A 26491-nucleotide genomic window follows, 5' to 3' on the forward strand; every position below is an offset into this window, starting at 1 on the left:
GAGGAGACAGTTGCTTCTTGACGGCACCAAGGACATCATCCTCAGTGGGGACTGGTGTTTTCACCTTGAAAATCAGTTCAACAAAAACCCCCACTGTGCCGAATCTAAGAGAAAATAATAATACATGGAAAATTACATTTCCTACAGAAAATGTGTGTACTTGCTAGCTTGTCTTAAAGTATTCATGGTTGTAAAATAAGTCATAGTATTGGCAGTCACTGCAGTAGTAATGGTAGTGACTGGTTATAATTGGAAAAAGTAGGTAGGTGGAAAGATTGATTGATGGATAGGATAGGATAGCCTGAACATATGAAAGTTGGTTCGGTCTCTCTAGCTTGAACGGTTCAAGAGTTAATATTATTTTTGCTGGGTTATTATATGCTAATTTATACTCATTTAAATTGTTTTAGTTTAGAAAGTTTAGAAAATGTTAAAATAATTTGAAAAAGTATGTCTTAAATCTAGTGGTCTTGCCTTCAGCAAGCACATTAATAATAATGGATTGGATTTATATTGCGCCTTTTGACCGATTGATGTACTCAAAGAGCTTTCCTAAAGAAAGGTTGACATTTTGGATGCTTTTATTAAAAACATCAGTAGTTAACGACACAAGCATGGATATACATGGTTCATTGTTGCAAAGGTTCCTTGATTGACAAAGTGTTAATTCAATTGTATGAAATAATTATAATAAATGATCTTGCTTACCTAGTTGTTGATGTCACTGAAGTCAAAAGGGTAGGAAGTGGTGTGTTGCTGATAGTTGTTGTTGGGGCAACAGTGGCGGTCAGGAGACCTAGAATAGAAATGAAAATACATTTTAGAGGGATTATAAACTTGTAATATGTCACATAACATAGATATATAAGTGTTTTTTTCGAGATTGAGTATTATACACATTACATGGTGTTTGATAACTCACTGTCATAAAAAAAACATAGAAATGACAACCGTATGGTAACAAAAGCAGCATACCTGAGACTTTTAAGACTTCCTGTAGAAAACTACTAGGCTGGTTGACATCTTCCTCTTTGTATACATACGTCACGTTTGCCGTGATTTCAGTGCCATCGTCACTGTGGATGTAAAAATGGGTTTTGTGTGAGAGTTAAACATGTTCCCTTCATCCTGTTTAGCTGTACCAAGCTAAATGAAATCTGCAGAAATTCTAAAGAGTGCAGTTGAGAAAGATGGGTTGGTTCAAGGTTATGACATTGTACTTACATGAAGTTGGCGTTGGGAAATTTAAACTGTTTGCCATCTGGTTCACTGAGAACCTTATGGAGCTAAAAGGGGACAAAACATCAAGTTGTCAATTACTATCATGACCTGAACATGACCATGGATGTATCTTATGTATAGAAGTACAGTATCTTACTAGTATGTTAATTGAATCCTGTATCTGGGTTTCGGTCTCATTGGTGAGTGTGAGTCTATTACTTAGAGACTCCTGGGTTACATTGGTTATTTTGAAACCAAGGACGATGGCAAATGAAGTATCTGTAAGTTCTGTGAGCACACAAAAACATTGTCACTATAGCAACAAATCAACTGAACTGCTACAATTTAGGAGTTTCAACAACATTAAAAAACATTCAAGAAGTATTTAGATAGCAGGAGCAGTTGCATGTTTACTTATTAAGAAATTATTTTATAGACAGGAAATTAATGTCTTCACGAAGCCTAATTTGTTGAACTCACTGATATAAGTTGCATTCTGGTAGGTGGTTTGAGTGGTCGGGAATTGAGGAGACAGTTGCTTCTTGACGGCACCAAGGACATCATCCTCAGTGGGGACTGGTGTTTTCACCTTGAAAATCAGTTCAACAAAAACCCCCACTGTGCCGAATCTAAGAGAAAATAATAATACATGGAAAATTACATTTCCTACAGAAAATGTGTGTACTTGCTAGCTTGTCTTAAAGTATTCATGGTTGTAAAATAAGTCATAGTATTGGCAGTCACTGCAGTAGTAATGGTAGTGACTGGTTATAATTGGAAAAAGTAGGTAGATGGAAAGATTGATTGATGGATAGGATAGGATAGGATAGCCTGAACATATGAAAGTTGGTTCGGTCTCTCTAGCTTGAACGGTTCAAGAGTTAATATTATTTTTGCTGGGTTATTATATGCTAATTTATACTCATTTAAATTGTTTTAGTTTAGAAAGTTTAGAAAATGTTAAAATAATTAGAAAAAGAATGTAAGAAATCTAGTGGTCTTATATACACGGTTCATTGTTGCCAAGGCTCCTTGATTGACAAAGTGTTAATTGAATAGTATGAAATAATTATACTAATTTATCTTGCATACCTAGTTGTTGATGCCATAGAAGTTGAGTTATAAGTTGCATTTCTGGATGTCGAGTTAGGAAGTACAATTGTGGTTGTACTTGTAGGTGCTGCAGTTGTAGTCGTTGTTGTAGGATGAGAACTACCAGTTGTGGTGGTGGTTGTAGGACCTGCAATATTAATTGTTGTAATAGGTGTCGTAGGACCAACTATTGTTGTCATAGGATTTACAGTTGCAGTAGAAAGAGCTGTTGTAGTTGTTGTAGAAGGTGCTGCAGTCGATGTGGTCATAAGAACAGCAGTTGTCATAGGAGCTGCACTGGCTGTCATGGTAGGTTCTGCAGTCGTAGCAGTCGTAGGAGTAGGTTCTGTCGTAGCAGGTTCTGGAGTTGTAGTGGTCGTAGGAGTAGCAGTTGTTGTAGTTAGAGCTGCAGTGGTTGTCGTAGAAGCAGCTGCTGTGGTTGACGTAGAAGCTACAGTTGTTGTAGGAGCTGCACTGGTTGTCGTAGAAGGTTCTGGAGTTCTAGTGGTGGTAGGAGCAGCAGTTGTTGTAGTTAGGGCTGCGGTGGAAATCGTAGGGGCAGCTGCTGTGGTTGAAGTAGATGCTAAAGTTGTTGTAGGAGCTGCAGTTGTCGTGGGAGCTACTGTTGTTGTTGTGATTGTCGTAGGAGCTGAAGTTGTAGTTGTTGTAGAAGGTGCTGCATTCGCAGTGGTTGTAAGAATAGCAGTTGTTGAAGTTAGAGCTGCAGTGGTTGTTGTAGAGGCAGCTGCTGTGGTTGACGTAGAAGCTACAGTTGTTGTAGCAGGAGCTGTAGTTGTGATTGTTGTAGTAAGTACAGCAGGTGTAGTGGTCGTGTGAGCTACAGTTGTAGGAACTGCAGGTGTTGTAGTAGGTGCTGTTGTTGTGGTTGTCGTAGGAGCTGAAGTTGTAGTTGTTGTAGAAGGTGCTGCGGTCGTTGTGGTCGTAAGAACAGCAGTTGTTATAGAAGGAGCTGCACTGGTTGTCGTAGTAGGTTCAGGAGTTGTAGTGGTCATAAGAGCAGCAGTTGTTGTAGTTAGGACTGCAGTAGTTTTCGTAGGAGCAGCTGCTATGGTTGAAGTAGAGGCTAAAGTTGTTGTAGGAGCAGCTGTTGTCGTGGGAACTACAGTTGTTGTAGGTGTTGCTGTTGTGGTTGTCGTAGGAGCTGAAGTTGTAATTATTATAGAAGGTGCTGCTGTCACAGTGGTTGTAAGAATAGCAGTTTTGGGAGCTGCAGTGGTTGTTGTAATAGGTTCTGGAGTTGTAGTGGTCGTTGGAGCAGCAGTTGTTGTAGTTAGAGCTGCAAGGGTTGTCGTAGAGGCAGCTGCTGTGGTTGACGTAGAAGCTACAGTTATTGTAGCAGGAGCTGTAGTTGTGATTGTTGTAGTAAGTACATCAGGTGTAGTGGTTGTGGGAACTACAGTTGTAGGAACTGCAGGTGTTGTAGTAGGTGCTGTTGTTGTGGTTGTCGTAGGAGCTGAAGTTGTAGTTGTTGTAGAAGGTGCTCCAGTCGTTGTGGTCGTAAGAACAGCAGTTGTTATAGAAGGAGCTGCACTGGTTGTCGTAATAGGTTCTGGAGTTGTAGTGGTCGTTGGAGCAGCAGTTGTTGTAGTTAGAGCTGCAGTGGTTGTCGTAATAGGTTCTGGAGTTGTAGTGGTCGTTGGAGCAGCAGTTGTTGTAGTTAGGGCTGCAGTGGTTGTCGTAGGGGCAGCGGCTGTGGTTGAAGTAGAGGCTAAAGTTGTTGTAGGAGCTACAGTTGTTGTAGGTGTTGCTGTAGTGGTTGTTGTAGGAGCTGAAGTTGTAGTTGTTATAGAAGGTGCTGCAGTCACAGTGGTTGTAAGAATAGCAGTTGTTGTAGCAGAAGCTGCAGTGGTTGTTTTAATAGGTTCTGGAGTTGTAGTGGTTGTTGGAGCAGCAATTGTTGTAGTTAGAGATGCAGTGGTTGTTGTAGAGGCAGTTGTACTGGTTGTTGGAGCAGCAGTTGTTGTAGTTGTTGTAGAAGGTGCTGCAGTCACAGTGGTCGTAAGAACAGCAGTTGTTGTAGTAGGAGCTGCACTGGTTGTGGTAGTAGGTTCTGGAGTTGTAGTGGTGGTAGGAGCAGCAGTTGTTGTAGTTAGAGCTGCCGTGGTTGTCGTAGAGGCAGCTGACGTAGAAGCTACAGTTGTTGTAGCAGGAGCTGTAGTTGTGATTGCTGTAGTAAGTACAGCAGGGGTAGTGGTCGTGGGAGCTACAGTTGTAGGAACGGCAGGTGCTGTAGTAGGTGCTGTTGTTGTGGTTGTCGTAGGAGCTGAAGTTGTTGTAGAAGGTGCTGCGGTCGTTGGGGTTGTTAGAATAGCAGTTGTTGTAGCAGGAGCTGCAGTGGTTGTTGAAATAGGTTCTGGAGTTGTAGTGGTTGTTGGAGCAGCAGTTGTTGAAGTTAGAGCTGCAGTGGTTGTTGTAGAGGCAGCTGCTGTGGATGATGTAGAAGCTACAGTTGTTGTTGCTGTAGAAAGTACAGCAGGTGTAGTGGTTGTGGGAGCTACAGTTGTAGGAACTGCAGGTGTTGTAGTAGGTGCTGTTGTTGTGGTTGGCGTAGGAGCTGAAGTTGTAGTTGTTGTAGAAGGTGCTGCGTTCGTTGTGGACGTAAGAACAGCAGTTGTTGTAGTAGGAGCTGCACTGGTTGTCGTAGTAGGTTCTAGAGTTGTAGTGGTTGTTGGAGCAGCCGTTGATGTAGTTAGAGCAGCAGTGGTTGTCGTAGAGGCAGCTGTAGTGGTTGTTGGAGCTGCTGTGGTTGAAGTAGAGGCTAAAGTTGTTGTAGGAGCTACAGTTGTCGTGGGAGCTACAGTTGTTGTAGCAGGAGCTGTAGTTATCATTGTTGAAGTAAGTACAGCAGCTGTAGTGGTCGTGGGAGCTACAGTTGTAGGAACTGCAGGTGTTATAGTAGGTGCTGTTGTTGTGGTTGTCGTAGGAGATGAAGTTGTAGTTGTTGTAGAAGGCGCTGCGGTCGTTGTGGTCGTAGGAGCTACACTGGTTGTCGTAGTAGGTTCTGGAGTTGTAGTGGTCGTAGGAGCAGCAGATGTTGTAGTTAGGGCTGCAGTGGTTGTCGTAGGGGCAGCTGATGTGGTTGAAGTAGATGCTAAAGTTGTTGTGGGAGCTACAGTTGTTGTAGGTGTTGCTGTTGTGGTTGTCGTAGGAGCTGAAGTTGTAGTAGAAGGTGCTTCGGTCGTTGTGGTTGTAAGAACAGCAGTTGTTGTAGTTGGAGCTGCACTGGTTGTCGTAGTAGGTTCTGGAGTTGTAGTGGTCGTAGGAGCTACAGTTGTTGTAGTTAGGGCTGCAGTGGTTGTCGTAGGGGCAGCTGCTGTGGTTGAAGTAGATGCTAAAGTTGTTGTAGGAGCTGCAGTTGTCGTGGGAGCTACAGTTGTTGTAGGTGTTGCTGTTGTGGTTGTCGTAGGAGCTGAAGTTGTAGTTGTTGTAGAAGGTGCTTCGGTCGTTGTGGTTGTAAGAACAGCAGTTGTAGTTGGAGCTGCAGTGGTTGTCGTAGTAGGTTCTGGAGTTGTAGTGGTCGGAGGAGCAGCAGTTGTTGTAGTTAGGGCTGCAGTGGTTGTCGTAGGGGCAGCTGATGTGGTTGAAGTAGATGCTAAAGTTGTTGTGGGAGCTACAGTTGTTGTAGGTGTTGCTGTTGTGGTTGTCGTAGGAGCTGAAGTTGTAGTAGAAGGTGCTTCGGTCGTTGTGGTTGTAAGAACAGCAGTTGTTGTAGTTGGAGCTGCACTGGTTGTCGTAGTAGGTTCTGGAGTTGTAGTGGTCGTAGGAGCTGCAGTTGTTGTAATTAGGGCTGCAGTGGTTGTCGTAGGGGCAGCTGCTGTGGTTGAAGTAGATGCTAAAGTTGTTGTAGGAGCTGCAGTTGTCGTGGGAGCTACAGTTGTTGTAGGTGTTGCTGTTTTGGTTGTCGTAGGAGCTGAAGTTGTAGTTGTTGAAGAAGGTGCTTCGGTCGTTGTGGTTGTAAGAACAGCAGTTGTAGTTGGAGCTGCACTGGTTGTCGTAGTAGGTTCTGGAGTTGTAGTCGTCGTAGGAGCAGCAGTTGTTGTAGTTAGGGCTGCAGTGGTTGTCGTAGGGGCAGCTGATGTGGTTGAAGTAGATGCTAAGGTTGTTGTGGGAGCAACAGTTGTTGTAGGTGTTGCTGTTGTGGTTGTCGTAGGAGCTGAAGTTGTAGTTGTTGTAGAAGGTGCTGCGGTCGCAGTGGTTGTAAGAATAGCAGTTGTTGCAGAGGTTGTTGTAATAGGTTCTGGAGTTTTAGTGGTTGTTGGAGCAGCAGTTGTTGAAGTTAGAGCTGCAGTGGTTGTTGTAGAGGCAGCTGCTGTGGTTGACGTAGAAGCTACAATTGTTGTTGCTGTAGTTGTGATTGTTGTAGTAAGTACAGCAGGTGTAGTTGTTGTGGGAGCTACAGTTGTTGTAGGTGCTGTTGTTGTGGTTGTTGTCGGAGCTGAAGTTGTAGTTGTTGTAGAAGGAGCTGCGGTCGTTGTGGTCGTAAGAACAGCAGTTGTTGTAGTTGGAGCTGCACTGGTTGTCGTAGTAGGTTCTGGAATTGTAGTGGTCGTAGGAGCAGCAGTTGTTGTAGTTAGGGCTGCAGTGGTTGTCGTAGGGGCAGCTGCTGTGGTTGAAGTAGATGCTAAAGTTGTTGTAGGAGCTGCAGTTGTCGTAGGAGCTGAAGTTGTAGTTGTAGAAGGTGCTTCGGTCGTTGTGGTTGTAAGAACATCAGTTGTTGTAGTAGGAGCTGCACTGGTTGTCGTAGTAGTTTCTGGAGTTGTAGTGGTCGTGGAAGCAGCAGTTGTTGTAGTTAGGGCTGCAGTAGTTGTCGTAGGGGCTGCTGCTGTCGTTGAAGTAGAGGCTAAAGTTGTTGTAGGAGCTGCAGTTGTCGTTGGAGCTACAGTTGTTGTAGGTGTTGCTGTTGTGGTTGTCGTAGGAGCTGAAGTTGTAGTTGTTGTAGAAGGTGCTGCAGTCGCAGTGGTTGTAAGAATAGCAGTTGTTGTAGCAGGAGCTGCAGTGGTTGTTGTAATAGGTTCTGGAGTTGTAGTGATCGTTGGAGCAGCAGTTGTTGAAGTTAGAGCTGCAGTGGTTGTTGTAGAGGCAGCAGCTGTGGTTGACGTAGAAGCTACAGTTGTTGTTGCTGGAGCTGTAGTTGTGATTGTTGTAGTAAGTACAGCAGGTGTAGTGGTCGTGGGAGCTACAGTTGTAGGAACTGCAGGTGTTGTAGTAGGTGCTGTTGTTGTTGTTATCGTAGGAGCTGAAGTTGTAGTTGTTGTAGAAGGTGCTGCGGTCATTGTGGTCGTAAGAACAGCAGTTGTTGTAGTAGGAGCTGCACTGGTTGTCGTAGTAGGTTCTGGAATTGTAGTGGTCGTATGAGCAGCAGTTGTTGTAGTTAGGGCTGCAGTGGTTGTCGTAGGGCCAGCTGATGTGGTTGAAGTAGAGGCTAAAGTGGTTGTGGGAGCTACAGTTGTTGTAGGTGTTGCTGTTGTGGTTGTCGTAGGAGCTGAAGTTGTAGTTGTTGTAGAAGGTGCTGCAGTCACAGTGGTTGTAAGAATAGCAGTTGTTGTAGCAGGAGCTGCAGTGGTTGTTGTAATAGGTTCTGGAGTTGTAGTGGTCGTTGGAGCAGCAGTTGTTGTAGTTAGGGCTGCAGTAGTTGTCGTAGGGGCAGCTGCTGTGGTTGAAGTAGATGCAAAAGTTGTTGTAGGAGCTGCAGTTGTCGTGGGAGCTACAGTTGTTGTAGGTGTTGCTGTTGTGGTTGTCGTTGGAGCTGAAGTTGTAGTTGTTGTAGAAGGTGCTTCGGACGTTGTGGTTGTAAGAACAGCAATTGTTGTAGTAGGAGCTGCACTGGTTGTCGTAGTAGGTTCTGGAGTTGTAGTGGTCGTAGGAGCAGCAGTTGTTGTAGTTAGGGCTGCAGTAGTTGTCGTAGCTGCTGCTGCTGTGGTTGAAGTAGAGGCTAAAGTTGTTGTAGGAGCTGCAGTTGTCGTGGGAGCTACAGTTGTTGTAGGTGTTGCTGTTGTGGTTGTCGTAGGAGCTGAAGTTGTAGTTGTTGTAGAAGGTGCTTCGGTCGTTGTGGTTGTAAGAACATCAGTTGTTGTAGTTGGAGCTGCAGTGGTTGTCGTAATAGGTTCTGGAGTTGTAGTGGTCGTAGGAGCAGCAGTTGTTGTAGTTAGGGCTGCAGTGGTTGTCGTAGGGCCAGCTGATGTGGTTGAAGTAGAGGCTAAAGTGGTTGTGGGAGCTACAGTTGTTGTAGGTGTTGCTGTTGTGGTTGTCGTAGGAGCTGAAGTTGTAGTTGTTGTAGAAGGTGCTGCAGTCGCAGTGGTTGTAAGAATTGCAGTTGTTGTAGCAGGAGCTGCAGTGGTTGTTGTAATAGGTTCTAGAGTTGTAGTGGTCGTTGGAGCAGCAGTTGTTGAAGTTACAGCTGCAGTGGTTGTTGTAGAGGCAGCTGCTGTGGTTGACGTAGAAGCTACAGTTGTTGTTGCTGGAGCTGTAGTTGTCATTGTTGTAGTAAGTACAGCAGGTGTAGTGGTCGTGGGAGCTACAGTTGTAGGAACTGCAGGTGTTATAGTAGGTGCTGTTGTTGTGGTTGTCGTAGGAGATGAAGTTGTAGTTGTTGTAGAAGGTGCTTCGGTCGTTGTGGTTGTAAGAACAGCAGTTGTAGTTGGAGCTGCACTGGTTGTCGTAGTAGGTTCTGGAGTTGTAGTGGTCGTAGGAGCAGCAGTTGTTGTAGTTAGGGCTGCAGTAGTTGTCGTAGCGGCTGCTGCTGTGGTTGAAGTAGAGGCTAAAGTTGTTGTAGGAGCTGCAGTTGTTGTGGGAGCTACAGTAGTTGTAGGTGTTGCTGTTGTGGTTGTCGTAGGAGCTGAAGTTGTAGTTGTTGTAGAAGGTGCTTCGGTCGTTGTGGTTGTAAGAACATCAGTTGTTGTAGTTGGAGCTGCAGTGGTTGTCGTAGTAGGTTCTGGAGTTGTAGTGGTCGTCGGAGCAGCAATTGTTGTAGTTAGGGCTGCAATGGTTGTCGTAGGGGCAGCTGATGTGGTTGAAGTAGATGCTAAAGTTGTTGTGGGAGCTACAGTTGTTGTAGGTGTTGCTGTTGTGGTTGTCGTAGGAGCTGAAGTTGTAGTTGTTGTAGAAGGTGCTTCGGTCGTTGTGGTTGTAAGAGCAGCAGTTGTAGTTGGAGCTGCACTGGTTTTCGTAGTAGGTTCTGGAGTTGTAGTGGTCGTAGGAGCAGCAGTTGTTGTAGTTAGGGCTGCAGTAGTTGTCGTAGCGGCTGCTGCTGTGGTTGAAGTAGAGGCTAAAGTTGTTGTAGGAGCTGCAGTTGTCGTGGGAGCTACAGTTGTTGTAGGTGTTGCTGTTGTGGTTGTCGTAGGAGCTGAAGTTGTAGTTGTTGTAGAAGGTGCTTCGGTCGTTGTGGTTGTAAGAACATCAGTTGTTGTAGTTGGAGCTGCAGTGGTTGTCGTAGTAGGTTCTGGAGTTGTTGTGGTCGTAGGAGCAGCAGTTGTTGTAGTTAGGGCTACAGTGGTTGTCGTAGGGCCAGCTGATGTGGTTGAAGTAGAGGCTAAAGTGGTTGTGGGAGCTACAGTTGTTGTAGGTGTTGCTGTTGTGGTTGTCGTAGGAGCTGAAGTTGTAGTTGTTGTAGAAGGTGCTGCAGTCGCAGTGGTTGTAAGAATTGCAGTTGTTGTAGCAGGAGCTGCAGTGGTTGTTGTAATAGGTTCTAGAGTTGTAGTGGTCGTTGGAGCAGCAGTTGTTGAAGTTACAGCTGCAGTGGTTGTTGTAGAGGCAGCTGCTGTGGTGGACGTAGAAGCTACAGTTGTTGTTGCTGGAGCTGTAGTTGTCATTGTTGTAGTAAGTACAGCAGGTGTAGTGGTCGTGGGAGCTACAGTTGTAGGAACTGCAGGTGTTATAGTAGGTGCTGTTGTTGTGGTTGTCGTAGGAGATGAAGTTGTAGTTGTTGTAGAAGGTGCTTCGGTCGTTGTGGTTGTAAGAACAGCAGTTGTAGTTGGAGCTGCACTGGTTGTCGTAGTAGGTTCTGGAGTTGTAGTGGTCGTAGGAGCAGCAGTTGTTGTAGTTAGGGCTGCAGTAGTTGTCGTAGCGGCTGCTGCTGTGGTTGAAGTAGAGGCTAAAGTTGTTGTAGGAGCTGCAGTTGTTGTGGGAGCTACAGTAGTTGTAGGTGTTGCTGTTGTGGTTGTCGTAGGAGCTGAAGTTGTAGTTGTTGTAGAAGGTGCTTCGGTCGTTGTGGTTGTAAGAACATCAGTTGTTGTAGTTGGAGCTGCAGTGGTTGTCGTAGTAGGTTCTGGAGTTGTAGTGGTCGTCGGAGCAGCAATTGTTGTAGTTAGGGCTGCAATGGTTGTCGTAGGGGCAGCTGATGTGGTTGAAGTAGATGCTAAAGTTGTTGTGGGAGCTACAGTTGTTGTAGGTGTTGCTGTTGTGGTTGTCGTAGGAGCTGAAGTTGTAGTTGTTGTAGAAGGTGCTTCGGTCGTTGTGGTTGTAAGAGCAGCAGTTGTAGTTGGAGCTGCACTGGTTGTCGTAGTAGGTTCTGGAGTTGTAGTGGTCGTAGGAGCAGCAGTTGTTGTAGTTAGGGCTGCAGTAGTTGTCGTAGCGGCTGCTGCTGTGGTTGAAGTAGAGGCTAAAGTTGTTGTAGGAGCTGCAGTTGTCGTGGGAGCTACAGTTGTTGTAGGTGTTGCTGTTGTGGTTGTCGTAGGAGCTGAAGTTGTAGTTGTTGTAGAAGGTGCTTCGGTCGTTGTGGTTGTAAGAACATCAGTTGTTGTAGTTGGAGCTGCAGTGGTTGTCGTAGTAGGTTCTGGAGTTGTTGTGGTCGTAGGAGCAGCAGTTGTTGTAGTTAGGGCTACAGTGGTTGTCGTAGGGCCAGCTGATGTGGTTGAAGTAGAGGCTAAAGTGGTTGTGGGAGCTACAGTTGTTGTAGGTGTTGCTGTTGTGGTTGTCGTAGGAGCTGAAGTTGTAGTTGTTGTAGAAGGTGCTGCAGTCGCAGTGGTTGTAAGAATTGCAGTTGTTGTAGCAGGAGCTGCAGTGGTTGTTGTAATACGTTCTAGAGTTGTAGTGGTCGTTGGAGCAGCAGTTGTTGAAGTTACAGCTGCAGTGGTTGTTGTAGAGGCAGCTGCAGTGGTTGACGTAGAAGCTACAGTTGTTGTTGCTGGAGCTGTAGTTGTCATTGTTGTAGTAAGTACAGCAGGTGTAGTGGTCGTGGGAGCTACAGTTGTAGGAACTGCAGGTGTTATAGTAGGTGCTGTTGTTGTGGTTGTCGTAGGAGATGAAGTTGTAGTTGTTGTAGAAGGTGCTTCGGTCGTTGTGGTTGTAAGAACAGCAGTTGTAGTTGGAGCTGCACTGGTTGTCGTAGTAGGTTCTGGAGTTGTAGTGGTCGTAGGAGCAGCAGTTGTTGTAGTTAGGGCTGCAGTAGTTGTCGTAGCGGCTGCTGCTGTGGTTGAAGTAGAGGCTAAAGTTGTTGTAGGAGCTGCAGTTGTTGTGGGAGCTACAGTAGTTGTAGGTGTTGCTGTTGTGGTTGTCGTAGGAGCTGAAGTTGTAGTTGTTGTAGAAGGTGCTTCGGTCGTTGTGGTTGTAAGAACATCAGTTGTTGTAGTTGGAGCTGCAGTGGTTGTCGTAGTAGGTTCTGGAGTTGTAGTGGTCGTAGGAGCAGCAATTGTTGTAGTTAGGGCTGCAATGGTTGTCGTAGGGGCAGCTGATGTGGTTGAAGTAGATGCTAAAGTTGTTGTGGGAGCTACAGTTGTTGTAGGTGTTGCTGTTGTGGTTGTCGTTGGAGCTGAAGTTGTAGTTGTTGTAGAAGGTGCTTCGGTCGTTGTGGTTGTAAGAACAGCAATTGTTGTAGTAGGAGCTGCACTGGTTGTCGTAGTAGGTTCTGGAGTTGTAGTGGTCGTAGGAGCAGCAGTTGTTGTAGTTAGGGCTGCAGTAGTTGTCGTAGCGGCTGCTGCTGTGGTTGAAGTAGAGGCTAAAGTTGTTGTAGGAGCTGCAGTTGTCGTGGGAGCTACAGTTGTTGTAGGTGTTGCTGTTGTGGTTGTCGTAGGAGCTGAAGTTGTAGTTGTTGTAGAAGGTGCTTCGGTCGTTGTGGTTGTAAGAACATCAGTTGTTGTAGTTGGAGCTGCAGTGGTTGTCGTAGTAGGTTCTGGAGTTGTTGTGGTCGTAGGAGCAGCAGTTGTTGTAGTTAGGGCTACAGTGGTTGTCGTAGGGCCAGCTGATGTGGTTGAAGTAGAGGCTAAAGTGGTTGTGGGAGCTACAGTTGTTGTAGGTGTTGCTGTTGTGGTTGTCGTAGGAGCTGAAGTTGTAGTTGTTGTAGAAGGTGCTGCAGTCGCAGTGGTTGTAAGAATTGCAGTTGTTGTAGCAGGAGCTGCAGTGGTTGTTGTAATAGGTTCTAGAGTTGTAGTGGTCGTTGGAGCAGCAGTTGTTGAAGTTACAGCTGCAGTGGTTGTTGTAGAGGCAGCTGCTGTGGTTGACGTAGAAGCTACAGTTGTTGTTGCTGGAGCTGTAGTTGTCATTGTTGTAGTAAGTACAGCAGGTGTAGTGGTCGTGGGAGCTACAGTTGTAGGAACTGCAGGTGTTATAGTAGGTGCTGTTGTTGTGGTTGTCGTAGGAGATGAAGTTGTAGTTGTTGTAGAAGGTGCTTCGGTCGTTGTGGTTGTAAGAACAGCAGTTGTAGTTGGAGCTGCACTGGTTGTCGTAGTAGGTTCTGGAGTTGTAGTGGTCGTAGGAGCAGCAGTTGTTGTAGTTAGGGCTGCAGTAGTTGTCGTAGCGGCTGCTGCTGTGGTTGAAGTAGAGGCTAAAGTTGTTGTAGGAGCTGCAGTTGTCGTGGGAGCTACAGTTGTTGTAGGTGTTGCTGTTGTGGTTGTCGTAGGAGCTGAAGTTGTAGTTGTTGTAGAAGGTGCTTCGGTCGTTGTGGTTGTAAGAACATCAGTTGTTGTAGTTGGAGCTGCAGTGGTTGTCGTAGTAGGTTCTGGAGTTGTTGTGGTCGTAGGAGCAGCAGTTGTTGTAGTTAGGGCTACAGTGGTTGTCGTAGGGCCAGCTGATGTGGTTGAAGTAGAGGCTAAAGTGGTTGTGGGAGCTACAGTTGTTGTAGGTGTTGCTGTTGTGGTTGTCGTAGGAGCTGAAGTTGTAGTTGTTGTAGAAGGTGCTGCAGTCGCAGTGGTTGTAAGAATTGCAGTTGTTGTAGCAGGAGCTGCAGTGGTTGTTGTAATAGGTTCTAGAGTTGTAGTGGTCGTTGGAGCAGCAGTTGTTGAAGTTACAGCTGCAGTGGTTGTTGTAGAGGCAGCTGCTGTGGTTGACGTAGAAGCTACAGTTGTTGTTGCTGGAGCTGTAGTTGTCATTGTTGTAGTAAGTACAGCAGGTGTAGTGGTCGTGGGAGCTACAGTTGTAGGAACTGCAGGTGTTATAGTAGGTGCTGTTGTTGTGGTTGTCGTAGGAGATGAAGTTGTAGTTGTTGTAGAAGGTGCTTCGGTCGTTGTGGTTGTAAGAACAGCAGTTGTAGTTGGAGCTGCACTGGTTGTCGTAGTAGGTTCTGGAGTTGTAGTGGTCGTAGGAGCAGCAGTTGTTGTAGTTAGGGCTGCAGTAGTTGTCGTAGCGGCTGCTGCTGTGGTTGAAGTAGAGGCTAAAGTTGTTGTAGGAGCTGCAGTTGTTGTGGGAGCTACAGTAGTTGTAGGTGTTGCTGTTGTGGTTGTCGTAGGAGCTGAAGTTGTAGTTGTTGTAGAAGGTGCTTCGGTCGTTGTGGTTGTAAGAACATCAGTTGTTGTAGTTGGAGCTGCAGTGGTTGTCGTAGTAGGTTCTGGAGTTGTAGTGGTCGTCGGAGCAGCAATTGTTGTAGTTAGGGCTGCAATGGTTGTCGTAGGGGCAGCTGATGTGGTTGAAGTAGATGCTAAAGTTGTTGTGGGAGCTACAGTTGTTGTAGGTGTTGCTGTTGTGGTTGTCGTAGGAGCTGAAGTTGTAGTTGTTGTAGAAGGTGCTTCGGTCGTTGTGGTTGTAAGAGCAGCAGTTGTAGTTGGAGCTGCACTGGTTGTCGTAGTAGGTTCTGGAGTTGTAGTGGTCGTAGGAGCAGCAGTTGTTGTAGTTAGGGCTGCAGTAGTTGTCGTAGCGGCTGCTGCTGTGGTTGAAGTAGAGGCTAAAGTTGTTGTAGGAGCTGCAGTTGTCGTGGGAGCTACAGTTGTTGTAGGTGTTGCTGTTGTGGTTGTCGTAGGAGCTGAAGTTGTAGTTGTTGTAGAAGGTGCTTCGGTCGTTGTGGTTGTAAGAACATCAGTTGTTGTAGTTGGAGCTGCAGTGGTTGTCGTAGTAGGTTCTGGAGTTGTTGTGGTCGTAGGAGCAGCAGTTGTTGTAGTTAGGGCTACAGTGGTTGTCGTAGGGCCAGCTGATGTGGTTGAAGTAGAGGCTAAAGTGGTTGTGGGAGCTACAGTTGTTGTAGGTGTTGCTGTTGTGGTTGTCGTAGGAGCTGAAGTTGTAGTTGTTGTAGAAGGTGCTGCAGTCGCAGTGGTTGTAAGAATTGCAGTTGTTGTAGCAGGAGCTGCAGTGGTTGTTGTAATAGGTTCTAGAGTTGTAGTGGTCGTTGGAGCAGCAGTTGTTGAAGTTACAGCTGCAGTGGTTGTTGTAGAGGCAGCTGCAGTGGTTGACGTAGAAGCTACAGTTGTTGTTGCTGGAGCTGTAGTTGTCATTGTTGTAGTAAGTACAGCAGGTGTAGTGGTCGTGGGAGCTACAGTTGTAGGAACTGCAGGTGTTATAGTAGGTGCTGTTGTTGTGGTTGTCGTAGGAGATGAAGTTGTAGTTGTTGTAGAAGGTGCTTCGGTCGTTGTGGTTGTAAGAACAGCAGTTGTAGTTGGAGCTGCACTGGTTGTCGTAGTAGGTTCTGGAGTTGTAGTGGTCGTAGGAGCAGCAGTTGTTGTAGTTAGGGCTGCAGTAGTTGTCGTAGCGGCTGCTGCTGTGGTTGAAGTAGAGGCTAAAGTTGTTGTAGGAGCTGCAGTTGTTGTGGGAGCTACAGTAGTTGTAGGTGTTGCTGTTGTGGTTGTCGTAGGAGCTGAAGTTGTAGTTGTTGTAGAAGGTGCTTCGGTCGTTGTGGTTGTAAGAACATCAGTTGTTGTAGTTGGAGCTGCAGTGGTTGTCGTAGTAGGTTCTGGAGTTGTAGTGGTCGTAGGAGCAGCAATTGTTGTAGTTAGGGCTGCAATGGTTGTCGTAGGGGCAGCTGATGTGGTTGAAGTAGATGCTAAAGTTGTTGTGGGAGCTACAGTTGTTGTAGGTGTTGCTGTTGTGGTTGTCGTAGGAGCTGAAGTTGTAGTTGTTGTAGAAGGTGCTTCGGTCGTTGTGGTTGTAAGAGCAGCAGTTGTAGTTGGAGCTGCACTGGTTGTCGTAGTAGGTTCTGGAGTTGTAGTGGTCGTAGGAGCAGCAGTTGTTGTAGTTAGGGCTGCAGTAGTTGTCGTAGCGGCTGCTGCTGTGGTTGAAGTAGAGGCTAAAGTTGTTGTAGGAGCTGCAGTTGTCGTGGGAGCTACAGTTGTTGTAGGTGTTGCTGTTGTGGTTGTCGTAGGAGCTGAAGTTGTAGTTGTTGTAGAAGGTGCTTCGGTCGTTGTGGTTGTAAGAACATCAGTTGTTGTAGTTGGAGATGCAGTGGTTGTCGTAGTAGGTTCTGGAGTTGTTGTGGTCGTAGGAGCAGCAGTTGTTGTAGTTAGGGCTGCAGTGGTTGTCGTAGGGGCAGCTGATGTGGTTGAAGTAGATGCTAAAGTTGTTGTGGGAGCTACAGTTGTTGTAGGTGTTGCTGTTGTGGTTGTCGTAGGAGCTGAAGTTGTAGTTGTTGTAGAAGGTGCTTCGGTCGTTGTGGTTGTAAGAACAGCAGTTGTAGTTGGAGCTGCACTGGTTGTCGTAGTAGGTTCTGGAGTTGTAGTGGTCGTAGGAGCAGCAGTTGTTGTAGTTAGGGCTGCAGTAGTTGTCGTAGCGGCTGCTGCTGTGGTTGAAGTAGAGGCTAAAGTTGTTGTAGGAGCTGCAGTTGTTGTGGGAGCTACAGTAGTTGTAGGTGTTTCTGTTGTGGTTGTCGTAGGAGCTGAAGTTGTAGTTGTTGTAGAAGGTTCTTCGGTCGTTGTGGTTGTAAGAACATCAGTTGTTGTAGTTGGAGCTGCAGTTGTTGTCGTAGTAGGTTCTGGAGTTGTAGTGGTCGTAGGAGCAGCAATTGTTGTAGTTAGGGCTGCAATGGTTGTCGTAGGGGCAGCTGATGTGGTTGAAGTAGATGCTAAAGTTGTTGTGGGAGCTACAGTTGTTGTAGGTGTTGCTGTTGTGGTTGTCGTAGGAGCTGAAGTTGTAGTTGTTGTAGAAGGTGCTTCGGTCGTTGTGGTTGTAAGAACAGCAGTTGTTGTAGTAGGAGCTGCACTGGTTGTCGTAGTAGGTTCTGGAGTTGTAGTGGTCGTAGGAGCAGCAGTTGTTGTAGTTAGGGCTGCAGTAGTTGTCGTAGTGGCTGCTGCTGTGGTTGAAGTAGAGGCTAAAGTTGTTGTAGGAGCTGCAGTTGTCGTGGGAGCTACAGTTGTTGTTGGTGTTGCTGTTGTTGTCGTAGGAGCTGAAGTTGTAGTTGTTGTAGAAGGTGCTTCGGTCGTTGTGGTTGTAAGAACAGCAGTTGTTGTAGTTGGAGCTGCAGTGGTTGTCGTAGTAGGTTCTGGAGTTGTAGTGGTCGTAGGAGCAGCAGTTGTTGTAGTTAGGGCTGCAGTAGTTGTCGTAGCGGCTGCTGCTGTGGTTGAAGTAGAGGCTAAAGTTGTTGTAGGAGCTGCAGTTGTCGTGGGAGCTACAGTTGTTGTAGGTGTTGCTGTTGTGGTTGTCGTAGGAGCTGAAGTTGTAGTTGTTGTAGAAGGTGCTGCAGTCGCAGTGGTTGTAAGAATTGCAGTTGTTGTAGCAGGAGCTGCAGTGGTTGTTGTAATAGGTTCTAGAGTTGTAGTGGTCGTTGGAGCAGCAGTTGTTGAAGTTACAGCTGCAGTGGTTGTTGTAGAGGCAGCTGCAGTGGTTGACGTAGAAGCTACAGTTGTTGTTGCTGGAGCTGTAGTTGTCATTGTTGTAGTAAGTACAGCAGGTGTAGTGGTCGTGGGAGCTACAGTTGTAGGAACTGCAGGTGTTATAGTAGGTGCTGTTGTTGTGGTTGTCGTAGGAGATGAAGTTGTAGTTGTTGTAGAAGGTGCTTCGGTCGTTGTGGTTGTAAGAACAGCAGTTGTAGTTGGAGCTGCACTGGTTGTCGTAGTAGGTTCTGGAGTTGTAGTGGTCGTAGGAGCAGCAGTTGTTGTAGTTAGGGCTGCAGTAGTTGTCGTAGCGGCTGCTGCTGTGGTTGAAGTAGAGGCTAAAGTTGTTGTAGGAGCTGCAGTTGTTGTGGGAGCTACAGTAGTTGTAGGTGTTGCTGTTGTGGTTGTCGTAGGAGCTGAAGTTGTAGTTGTTGTAGAAGGTGCTTCGGTCGTTGTGGTTGTAAGAACATCAGTTGTTGTAGTTGGAGCTGCAGTGGTTGTCGTAGTAGGTTCTGGAGTTGTAGTGGTCGTAGGAGCAGCAATTGTTGTAGTTAGGGCTGCAATGGTTGTCGTAGGGGCAGCTGATGTGGTTGAAGTAGATGCTAAAGTTGTTGTGGGAGCTACAGTTGTTGTAGGTGTTGCTGTTGTGGTTGTCGTAGGAGCTGAAGTTGTAGTTGTTGTAGAAGGTGCTTCGGTCGTTGTGGTTGTAAGAGCAGCAGTTGTAGTTGGAGCTGCACTGGTTGTCGTAGTAGGTTCTGGAGTTGTAGTGGTCGTAGGAGCAGCAGTTGTTGTAGTTAGGGCTGCAGTAGTTGTCGTAGCGGCTGCTGCTGTGGTTGAAGTAGAGGCTAAAGTTGTTGTAGGAGCTGCAGTTGTCGTGGGAGCTACAGTTGTTGTAGGTGTTGCTGTTGTGGTTGTCGTAGGAGCTGAAGTTGTAGTTGTTGTAGAAGGTGCTTCGGTCGTTGTGGTTGTAAGAACATCAGTTGTTGTAGTTGGAGATGCAGTGGTTGTCGTAGTAGGTTCTGGAGTTGTTGTGGTCGTAGGAGCAGCAGTTGTTGTAGTTAGGGCTGCAGTGGTTGTCGTAGGGGCAGCTGATGTGGTTGAAGTAGATGCTAAAGTTGTTGTGGGAGCTACAGTTGTTGTAGGTGTTGCTGTTGTGGTTGTCGTAGGAGCTGAAGTTGTAGTTGTTGTAGAAGGTGCTTCGGTCGTTGTGGTTGTAAGAACAGCAGTTGTAGTTGGAGCTGCACTGGTTGTCGTAGTAGGTTCTGGAGTTGTAGTGGTCGTAGGAGCAGCAGTTGTTGTAGTTAGGGCTGCAGTAGTTGTCGTAGCGGCTGCTGCTGTGGTTGAAGTAGAGGCTAAAGTTGTTGTAGGAGCTGCAGTTGTTGTGGGAGCTACAGTAGTTGTAGGTGTTTCTGTTGTGGTTGTCGTAGGAGCTGAAGTTGTAGTTGTTGTAGAAGGTTCTTCGGTCGTTGTGGTTGTAAGAACATCAGTTGTTGTAGTTGGAGCTGCAGTTGTTGTCGTAGTAGGTTCTGGAGTTGTAGTGGTCGTAGGAGCAGCAATTGTTGTAGTTAGGGCTGCAATGGTTGTCGTAGGGGCAGCTGATGTGGTTGAAGTAGATGCTAAAGTTGTTGTGGGAGCTACAGTTGTTGTAGGTGTTGCTGTTGTGGTTGTCGTAGGAGCTGAAGTTGTAGTTGTTGTAGAAGGTGCTTCGGTCGTTGTGGTTGTAAGAACAGCAGTTGTTGTAGTAGGAGCTGCACTGGTTGTCGTAGTAGGTTCTGGAGTTGTAGTGGTCGTAGGAGCAGCAGTTGTTGTAGTTAGGGCTGCAGTAGTTGTCGTAGTGGCTGCTGCTGTGGTTGAAGTAGAGGCTAAAGTTGTTGTAGGAGCTGCAGTTGTCGTGGGAGCTACAGTTGTTGTTGGTGTTGCTGTTGTTGTCGTAGGAGCTGAAGTTGTAGTTGTTGTAGAAGGTGCTTCGGTCGTTGTGGTTGTAAGAACAGCAGTTGTTGTAGTTGGAGCTGCAGTGGTTGTCGTAGTAGGTTCTGGAGTTGTAGTGGTCGTAGGAGCAGCAGTTGTTGTAGTTAGGGCTGCAGTGGTTGTCGTAGGGGCAGCTGGTGTGGTTGAAGTAGATGCTAAAGTTGTTGTGGGAGCTACAGTTGTTGTTGGTGTTGCTGTTGTGGTTGTCGTAGGAGCTGAAGTTGTAGTTGTTGTAGAAGGTGCTTCGGTCGTTGTGGTTGTAAGAACAGCAGTTGTAGTTGGAGCTGCACTGGTTGTCGTAGTAGGTTCTGGAGTTGTAGTGGTCGTAGGAGCAGCAGTTGTTGTAGTTAGGGCTGCAGTAGTTTTCGTAGCGGCTGCTGCTGTGGTTGAAGTAGAGGCTAAAGTTGTTGTAGGAGCTGCAGTTGTCGCAGTAGCTACAGTTGTTGTAGGTGTTGCTGTTGTGGTTGTCGTAGGAGCTGAAGTTGTAGAAGGTGCTTCGGTCGTTGTGGTTGTAAGAACATCAGTTGTTGTAGTTGGAGCTGCAGTGGTTGTCGTAGTAGGTTCTGGAGTTGTAGTGGTCGTAGGAGCAGCAGTTGTTGTAGTTAGGGTTGCAGTGGTTGTCGTAGGGGCAGCTGATGTGGTTGAAGTAGATGCTAAAGTTGTTGTGGGAGCTACAGTTGTTGTAGGTGTTGCTGTTGTGGTTGTCGTAGGAGCTGAAGTTGTAGTTGTTGTAGAAGGTGCTTCGGTCGTTGTGGTTGTAAGAACAGCAGTTGTTGTAGTAGGAGCTGCACTAGTTGTCGTAGTAGGTTCTACAGTCGTAGCAGTTGTAGGAGTAGGTTCTGTCGTAGTAGGTTCTGGAGTTGTAGTGGTCGTAGGAGCAGCAGTTGTTGTAGTTAGGGCTGCAGTAGTTGTCGTAGCGGCTGCTGCTGTGGTTGAAGTAGAGGCTAAAGTTGTTGTAGGAGCTGCAGTTGTTGTAGGTGTTGCTGTTGTGGTTGTCGTAGGAGCTGAAGTTGTAGTTGTTGTAGAAGGTGCTTCGGTCGTTGTGGTTGTAAGAGCAGCAGTTGTAGTTGGAGCTGCACTGGTTATCGTAGTAGGTTCTGGAGTTGTAGTGGTCGTAGGAGCAGCAGTTGTTGTAGTTAGGGCTGCAGTAGTTGTCGTAGCGGCTGCTGCTGTGGTTGAAGTAGAGGCTAAAGTTGTTGTAGGAGCTGCAGTTGTCGTGGGAGCTACAGTTGTTGTAGGTGTTGCTGTTGTGGTTGTCGTAGGAGCTGAAGTTGTAGTTGTTGTAGAAGGTGCTTCGGTCGTTGTGGTTGTAAGAACATCAGTTGTTGTAGTTGGAGATGCAGTGGTTGTCGTAGTAGGTTCTGGAGTTGTTGTGGTCGTAGGAGCAGCAGTTGTTGTAGTTAGGGCTGCAGTGGTTGTCGTAGGGGCAGCTGATGTGGTTGAAGTAGATGCTAAAGTTGTTGTGGGAGCTACAGTTGTTGTAGGTGTTGCTGTTGTGGTTGTCGTAGGAGCTGAAGTTGTAGTAGTTGTAGAAGGTGCTTCGGTCGTTGTGGTTGTAAGAACAGCAGTTGTAGTTGGAGCTGCACTGGTTGTCGTAGTAGGTTCTGGAGTTGTAGTGGTCGTAGGAGCAGCAGTTGTTGTAGTTAGGGCTGCAGTAGTTGTCGTAGCGGCTGCTGCTGTGGTTGAAGTAGAGGCTAAAGTTGTTGTAGGAGCTGCAGTTGTCGTGGGAGCTACAGTTGTTGTTGGTGTTGCTGTTGTTGTCGTAGGAGCTGAAGTTGTAGTTGTTGTAGAAGGTGCTTCGGTCGTTGTGGTTGTAAGAACAGCAGTTGTTGTAGTTGGAGCTGCAGTGGTTGTCGTAGTAGGTTCTGGAGTTGTAGTGGTCGTAGGAGCAGCAGTTGTTGTAGTTAGGGCTGCAGTGGTTGTCGTAGGGGCAGCTGGTGTGGTTGAAGTAGATGCTAAAGTTGTTGTGGGAGCTACAGTTGTTGTTGGTGTTGCTGTTGTGGTTGTCGTAGGAGCTGAAGTTGTAGTTGTTGTAGAAGGTGCTTCGGTCGTTGTGGTTGTAAGAACAGCAGTTGTAGTTGGAGCTGCACTGGTTGTCGTAGTAGGTTCTGGAGTTGTAGTGGTCGTAGGAGCAGCAGTTGTTGTAGTTAGGGCTGCAGTAGTTGTCGTAGCGGCTGCTGCTGTGGTTGAAGTAGAGGCTAAAGTTGTTGTAGGAGCTGCAGTTGTCGCAGGAGCTACAGTTGTTGTAGGTGTTGCTGTTGTGGTTGTCGTAGGAGCTGAAGTTGTAGAAGGTGCTTCGGTCGTTGTGGTTGTAAGAACAGCAGTTGTTGTAGTAGGAGCTGCACTGGTTGTCGTAGTAGGTTCTACAGTCGTAGCAGTTGTAGGAGTAGGTTCTGTCGTAGTAGGTTCTGGAGTTGTAGTGGTCGTAGGAGCAGCAGTTGTTGTCGTCAGAGCTTCAGGTGTCGTGGGAGCTACAGTGGTCATTGTAGGTGTTACCTTTGTAGTGTCCGTAGGATCTACAGTCGTAGTAGGGGCTGTAGTTGTAGTAGTAGTAGGAGCTACATTTGTTGCTGTAGGAGCTACAACTGTCGTTGTAGGTTCTACTGTTGTTGTGGTCGTTGGAGCTACAGTTGTATTAGGAACTGCAGTTGTGGGTGTCGTATTAGGTACTGCAGTTGTCGTTGGAGCTGCAGTTGTCGTAGGAGCTACAGTTGATGCCATAGGAGCTGCAGTTGTTGTTGCCGTAATAAGATCTGCAGTTGTAGGAGATGCAGTTGTAGAAGAAGCGGTTGTGGTAGAAACTCCATGGATAATCCAACATAAGAACACTGTGGTTTGTGAAATGAAGGGTTAAATTGTTTATTTCACACAATATCAATATTTCCAAGAATACTCTTCATCAGGATGGTGCAGTTTTTAAATATTCTGCTTATTTTCATATAAAATAAATGATTATAATTTGTAGCCACACTCCTTTTTTTTCCAGAAAATAAATAATGATGTAAAAATGCTAAAATGTAATTGATTGTCAAGAATATTACCTACAATGCCTTAAGTGTTCATACCACTTGACTTATTCCACATTTTGTTGTGTTACAGCCTGAATTTAAAATGTATTCAACAACAACAAAAAATTCTTACCCATCTACACACAATAAGCCATAATGACAAAGTGAAAACATGTTCAAGAAAATGTTTTTAAATGCATTGAAAATAAAATACAGAAATATCTAATTTACATAAGTGTTCACACCTGAGTCAATACTTTGTAGAAACACCTTTTGTCAGTCTAAGAGCTTTCCACTCCTGGATTGTGCAACATTTGCTCATTATTATTTTCAAAATTCTTCAAGCTCTGTCAAATTGGTTGTTGATCATTGCTAGACAACCATTTACATAGATTTTCAAGTAGATTCAAGTCAAAACTGGAACATTCACACTGTCTTCTTGATTATGAACTCCAGTGTAGATGTGGCCTTCCTTTTTAGGTTATTGTCCTGGTGAAAGGTGAATTCATCTTCCAGTGTCTGGTGGAAAGCAGACTCAACCAGATTTTCTTCTAGGATTTCACCTGCGCTTAGCTCCATTTCTTTTTTATCCTTAAAAACTCCCCAGTCCTTAATGATTATAAGCATACCCATAACATGATGCATCTACCACTATGCTTGAAAATATGGAATGGTACTCAGTAATGTGTTGTATTGGATTTGCCCCAAACATAAAACTTTGTATTCAGGACAAAAAGTGAATAGCATATTCTGTATAGGTTTCTGTCTTTTCACTCTGTCAATGTCACAATTGTCGTAGGGTAAAGTGGACCAAGACGCAGCGGGGAAATGTGCACTCATCTTCTTTTTATTAAATGGATAAGAAGGTGAACCAAAACAACACGTACACAAAAAAACACAACGACTAATAACATACCTATTTATAGAACCCTCAGAGGCAATGAGAAAACACCTGCCTCCAATTGAGGGTTCAACCCCCAATAAACTAAACATAGAAATACAAAGAACTAGACTAAACATAGAAATACATTAACATAGAACAGTGCCCAAAACCCCGGAATAATAAATCAAACACTCCACTAAACACACAACCACCCCGAACCACATAAAACAAATACCCCCTGCCACGTCCTGACCAAACTACAATAACAAATAGCCCCTATTACTGGTCAGGACGTGACAGTCAATTAGGTTAGTATTGTGGATTAACTACAATGTTATTGATCCATCCTCAGTTTTCTCCTATCACAGCCATTAAACTGTTTCAAAGTTACCATTGGCCTGATGGTGAAATACCTGAGAGTTTTCCTTCCTTTCCGGCAACTAAATTAGGAAGGATGCCTGTGTCTTTGTAGTGACTGGGTGTATTGATACACCTTCTAAAGTTGAAATAATAACTTCACCATGCTCAAAGGGATATTCAATGTCTGCTTTTTTTTTTTTGCGAGGCATTGGAAAACCTTCCTGGTCTTTGTGGTTGAATCTGTGTTGGAAATTCACTGCTCGAGAGCTTACAGATAATTGTATGTGTGGGGTACAGAGATGAGTTAGTCACTCAAAAATCATGTTAAACACTATTATTGCACACAGAGCGAGTCCTTGCAACTTATTATGTGACTTTTAAATTACATTTTTTGGGTTGAATACTTATGAACTCAACACATTTCAGCTTTTCATTTTTTATTAATTTCTTAGAAAAAATTGAAAAACATGACTCCACTTTGACATTATCGGGTATTGAGTCGAGGTCAGTGACATAAAAATCTCAATTTAATCCGTTCTAAATTCAGGCTGGAATTCAACAACGTGGAAAAAGTGAAAGGGTGTGAATACTTTCTGAAGGCACTGTATAATACCTTACTGAGATTAACACACTTGAGTTGTATTTTTTGTTTGTTTACAAGATATCACATTTTTCATTACAGTAAGTAGTGTGTTAATATAATTGAAGTAATATATAGCAGTGTGATTATGTTTACCTCTTACACTTTAGTAATTTTCCCTTTTAATATGTATGTATTTAATCGAGGTGTGACATTTGACAGTAGATTAGGCAACATTTACATTTTCCCACACTAAATGTCAAAATATAAACATATGCATTGTAACATCATATGCAAAAAAAATACATCATTGCTCATTAGTATAATTACATTTTATGTCACCATCCTGCCTTTTTGATCATTTATATTTTGATTTCGGATTAATACACTAGTTGACATGAAGTTAGCATTTAGTAAAACATTAGTTGGAAACATCACCACAGAAAGAAATTCAGTGTACTACATACCCATGGTGAAAGTAGCTGTCACTTTCTGTGCCTTCATTTTGAACCCAGTTGATGCAGTTGTTTTCTGAACAGAAAGGAAAATATCAATTTTATTGACTGTTCATATGAACCACTATTAATGTGCAATGGTGGACTCCATTCAAGTTAAACTTAATGTGTAACTTGGTAAGGAAACGTATGCACTTGAACTCATTTAGGTGTGCCAGATCAAGAGGTATAAAGATCTCAAAAAGTGTTCTATAATTTTTTGTGAAGTAGGCTCTATAACTGCTGTAAAAATGGATTTATACACCCTAGTGAAATTATATAGGAAAATCTACATTTGTGTTGTATTCTTTCTATGAGAAATCTGCCTTTTACTGCAGCACTTCAATCATGTTACTTCATAAAAGAAGAAAAGTAATTTCTAGTTTTCAAACAGTCTACCAGCACCCAGCAATTCACTCTGAAACCTATACATATTATGTGACAGTAATAGGTTCAGTTCATCAAAAGTGGAGTGTTTTTCCAAATATAACACATAATACATCAAATAATATAGTAAAATCTACATTAGGGTTGCATTTTCTCAAGAGAAATCCGCCTTTTACTGATTAAAAAATATATGTATTTAAACTTGGCTATCATAAAGCTCATAAATCCAATTTCTATATTCTTTAAAAGGAAAGGTGGTAAATTTAGATGGGAGATATGTTTGTGTCATTCATTATGACAGCACAGGACTTGGCTACATGTTATTGTATTCGTATAAAGAAGACATGGGGATAGATAATTATGCTTAATATCCTCTCACACATAACAATACTGTAAGCATACTTAATTATTTTGAAAGGAATCCACATCCATACATTATACTGATGAATGTATATCACTTAAATCATGTAACCGTTACTTCATAAAAGAGGAAAAGTAATTTCAAGTTTCCAAACGGTCTGACAGAAATTCTGAATCCTATATATATTCTGTGACAGTAATAGTTGTAGTTCATTAAAAGTGGATGGGTTTTCATATATAACACATACATAATAACCATAATCTTCATAGTTTCAATGTTTTTTCATAGTTTCAACCCATTTTGGGTTTCTCTTCCTCATGTGACATGTGTACATAACTGTGCAAATAAAATATGTTAAAAAAACCTAAGCTTTTCCGTGTATATATTACATTATATAGTAAAGGTCATTACTTACCTACAGAAAACACTTTACTGCCAGTCTCCTTATTTCTGTAATTTCTCAAAATCTCAATTGAGGAAGGAATTGGTCAATGACAATAAACAATCACAATATCTAGCTTCTATCCACTCTAAAATGTTATTATCCTTGTAGTTGTGTTTGCCATTTCAAGCTTCCAATTGAACTGTTCATATGTATACTGTCATGTCAATGCATTTCTAGTTTCTATTTATATTACTCTAGGGCTGTTTTGATGCCACAAATTCTTCACCTTTCAAGTGACGTAAATATTTTGGGAGGCACAAAATATAAGATAAAGATTATGAAAAAAGGGAGGGACAATGGATGGGCGGGTGAATGCATGTGAAAGGTCTTGTGGATAATACTGTTTTTGTTTTTTCCCAAGATACTGACGTGGTATTGAAAACTGGTCAGGTGAAAAAAAACTGGTTAGGTGTTCTGGCAAAAACTTTTGGGAGGGACAAACGATAAGATGAAAAAAGGAAGGAACAAAATATGGGCAGGTAAATCTGTTTGCGAGTATAATAACAATTTTGTTTTCCCCAGTTACTGACCTTATTGTTTTGAAAACTGGTCAGGAACAATTACAATTTTTCAATGTTTTCTATAGTCAAAAACATACTTTTATTTAGTCAGTGGCCTAAGGTTATAATTCAGCCTTTTTCTATTTATTAACAGTCCTACACTCACACACCTGCTAATTCGTATATATATTATTAACATAACCTAGCTGTTTCTTTTAACAGTAGATTCAGT

At 44.4% G+C, this 26491-nt stretch overlaps 1 protein-coding gene across 1 annotated transcript; it reads right to left on the minus strand.

The window, feature by feature from the left end:
• Nucleotides 1–708: 708 nt before the first annotated feature.
• Nucleotides 709–25975, minus strand: LOC145860422 (uncharacterized). The gene is made up of 7 exons (XM_082961413.1): nucleotides 25730–25975; nucleotides 24540–24603; nucleotides 9491–22069; nucleotides 1379–1509; nucleotides 1225–1286; nucleotides 1044–1076; nucleotides 709–796 (listed from the first exon to the last, which is right to left on the minus strand). The coding sequence occupies exons 2-7, from the start codon at nucleotides 24574–24576 to the stop codon at nucleotides 709–711; spliced, it is 12930 nt and encodes a 4309-aa protein (XP_082817539.1). The 5' UTR covers nucleotides 24577–24603; nucleotides 25730–25975.
• Between the last annotated feature and the right edge of the window lie 516 nt (nucleotides 25976–26491).

Source organism: Salmo salar, chromosome 14 (assembly GCF_965601325.2).
Source record: "Salmo salar chromosome 14, fSalSal1, whole genome shotgun sequence".
In the NCBI taxonomy this organism is placed as follows: domain Eukaryota; kingdom Metazoa; phylum Chordata; class Actinopteri; order Salmoniformes; family Salmonidae; genus Salmo; species Salmo salar.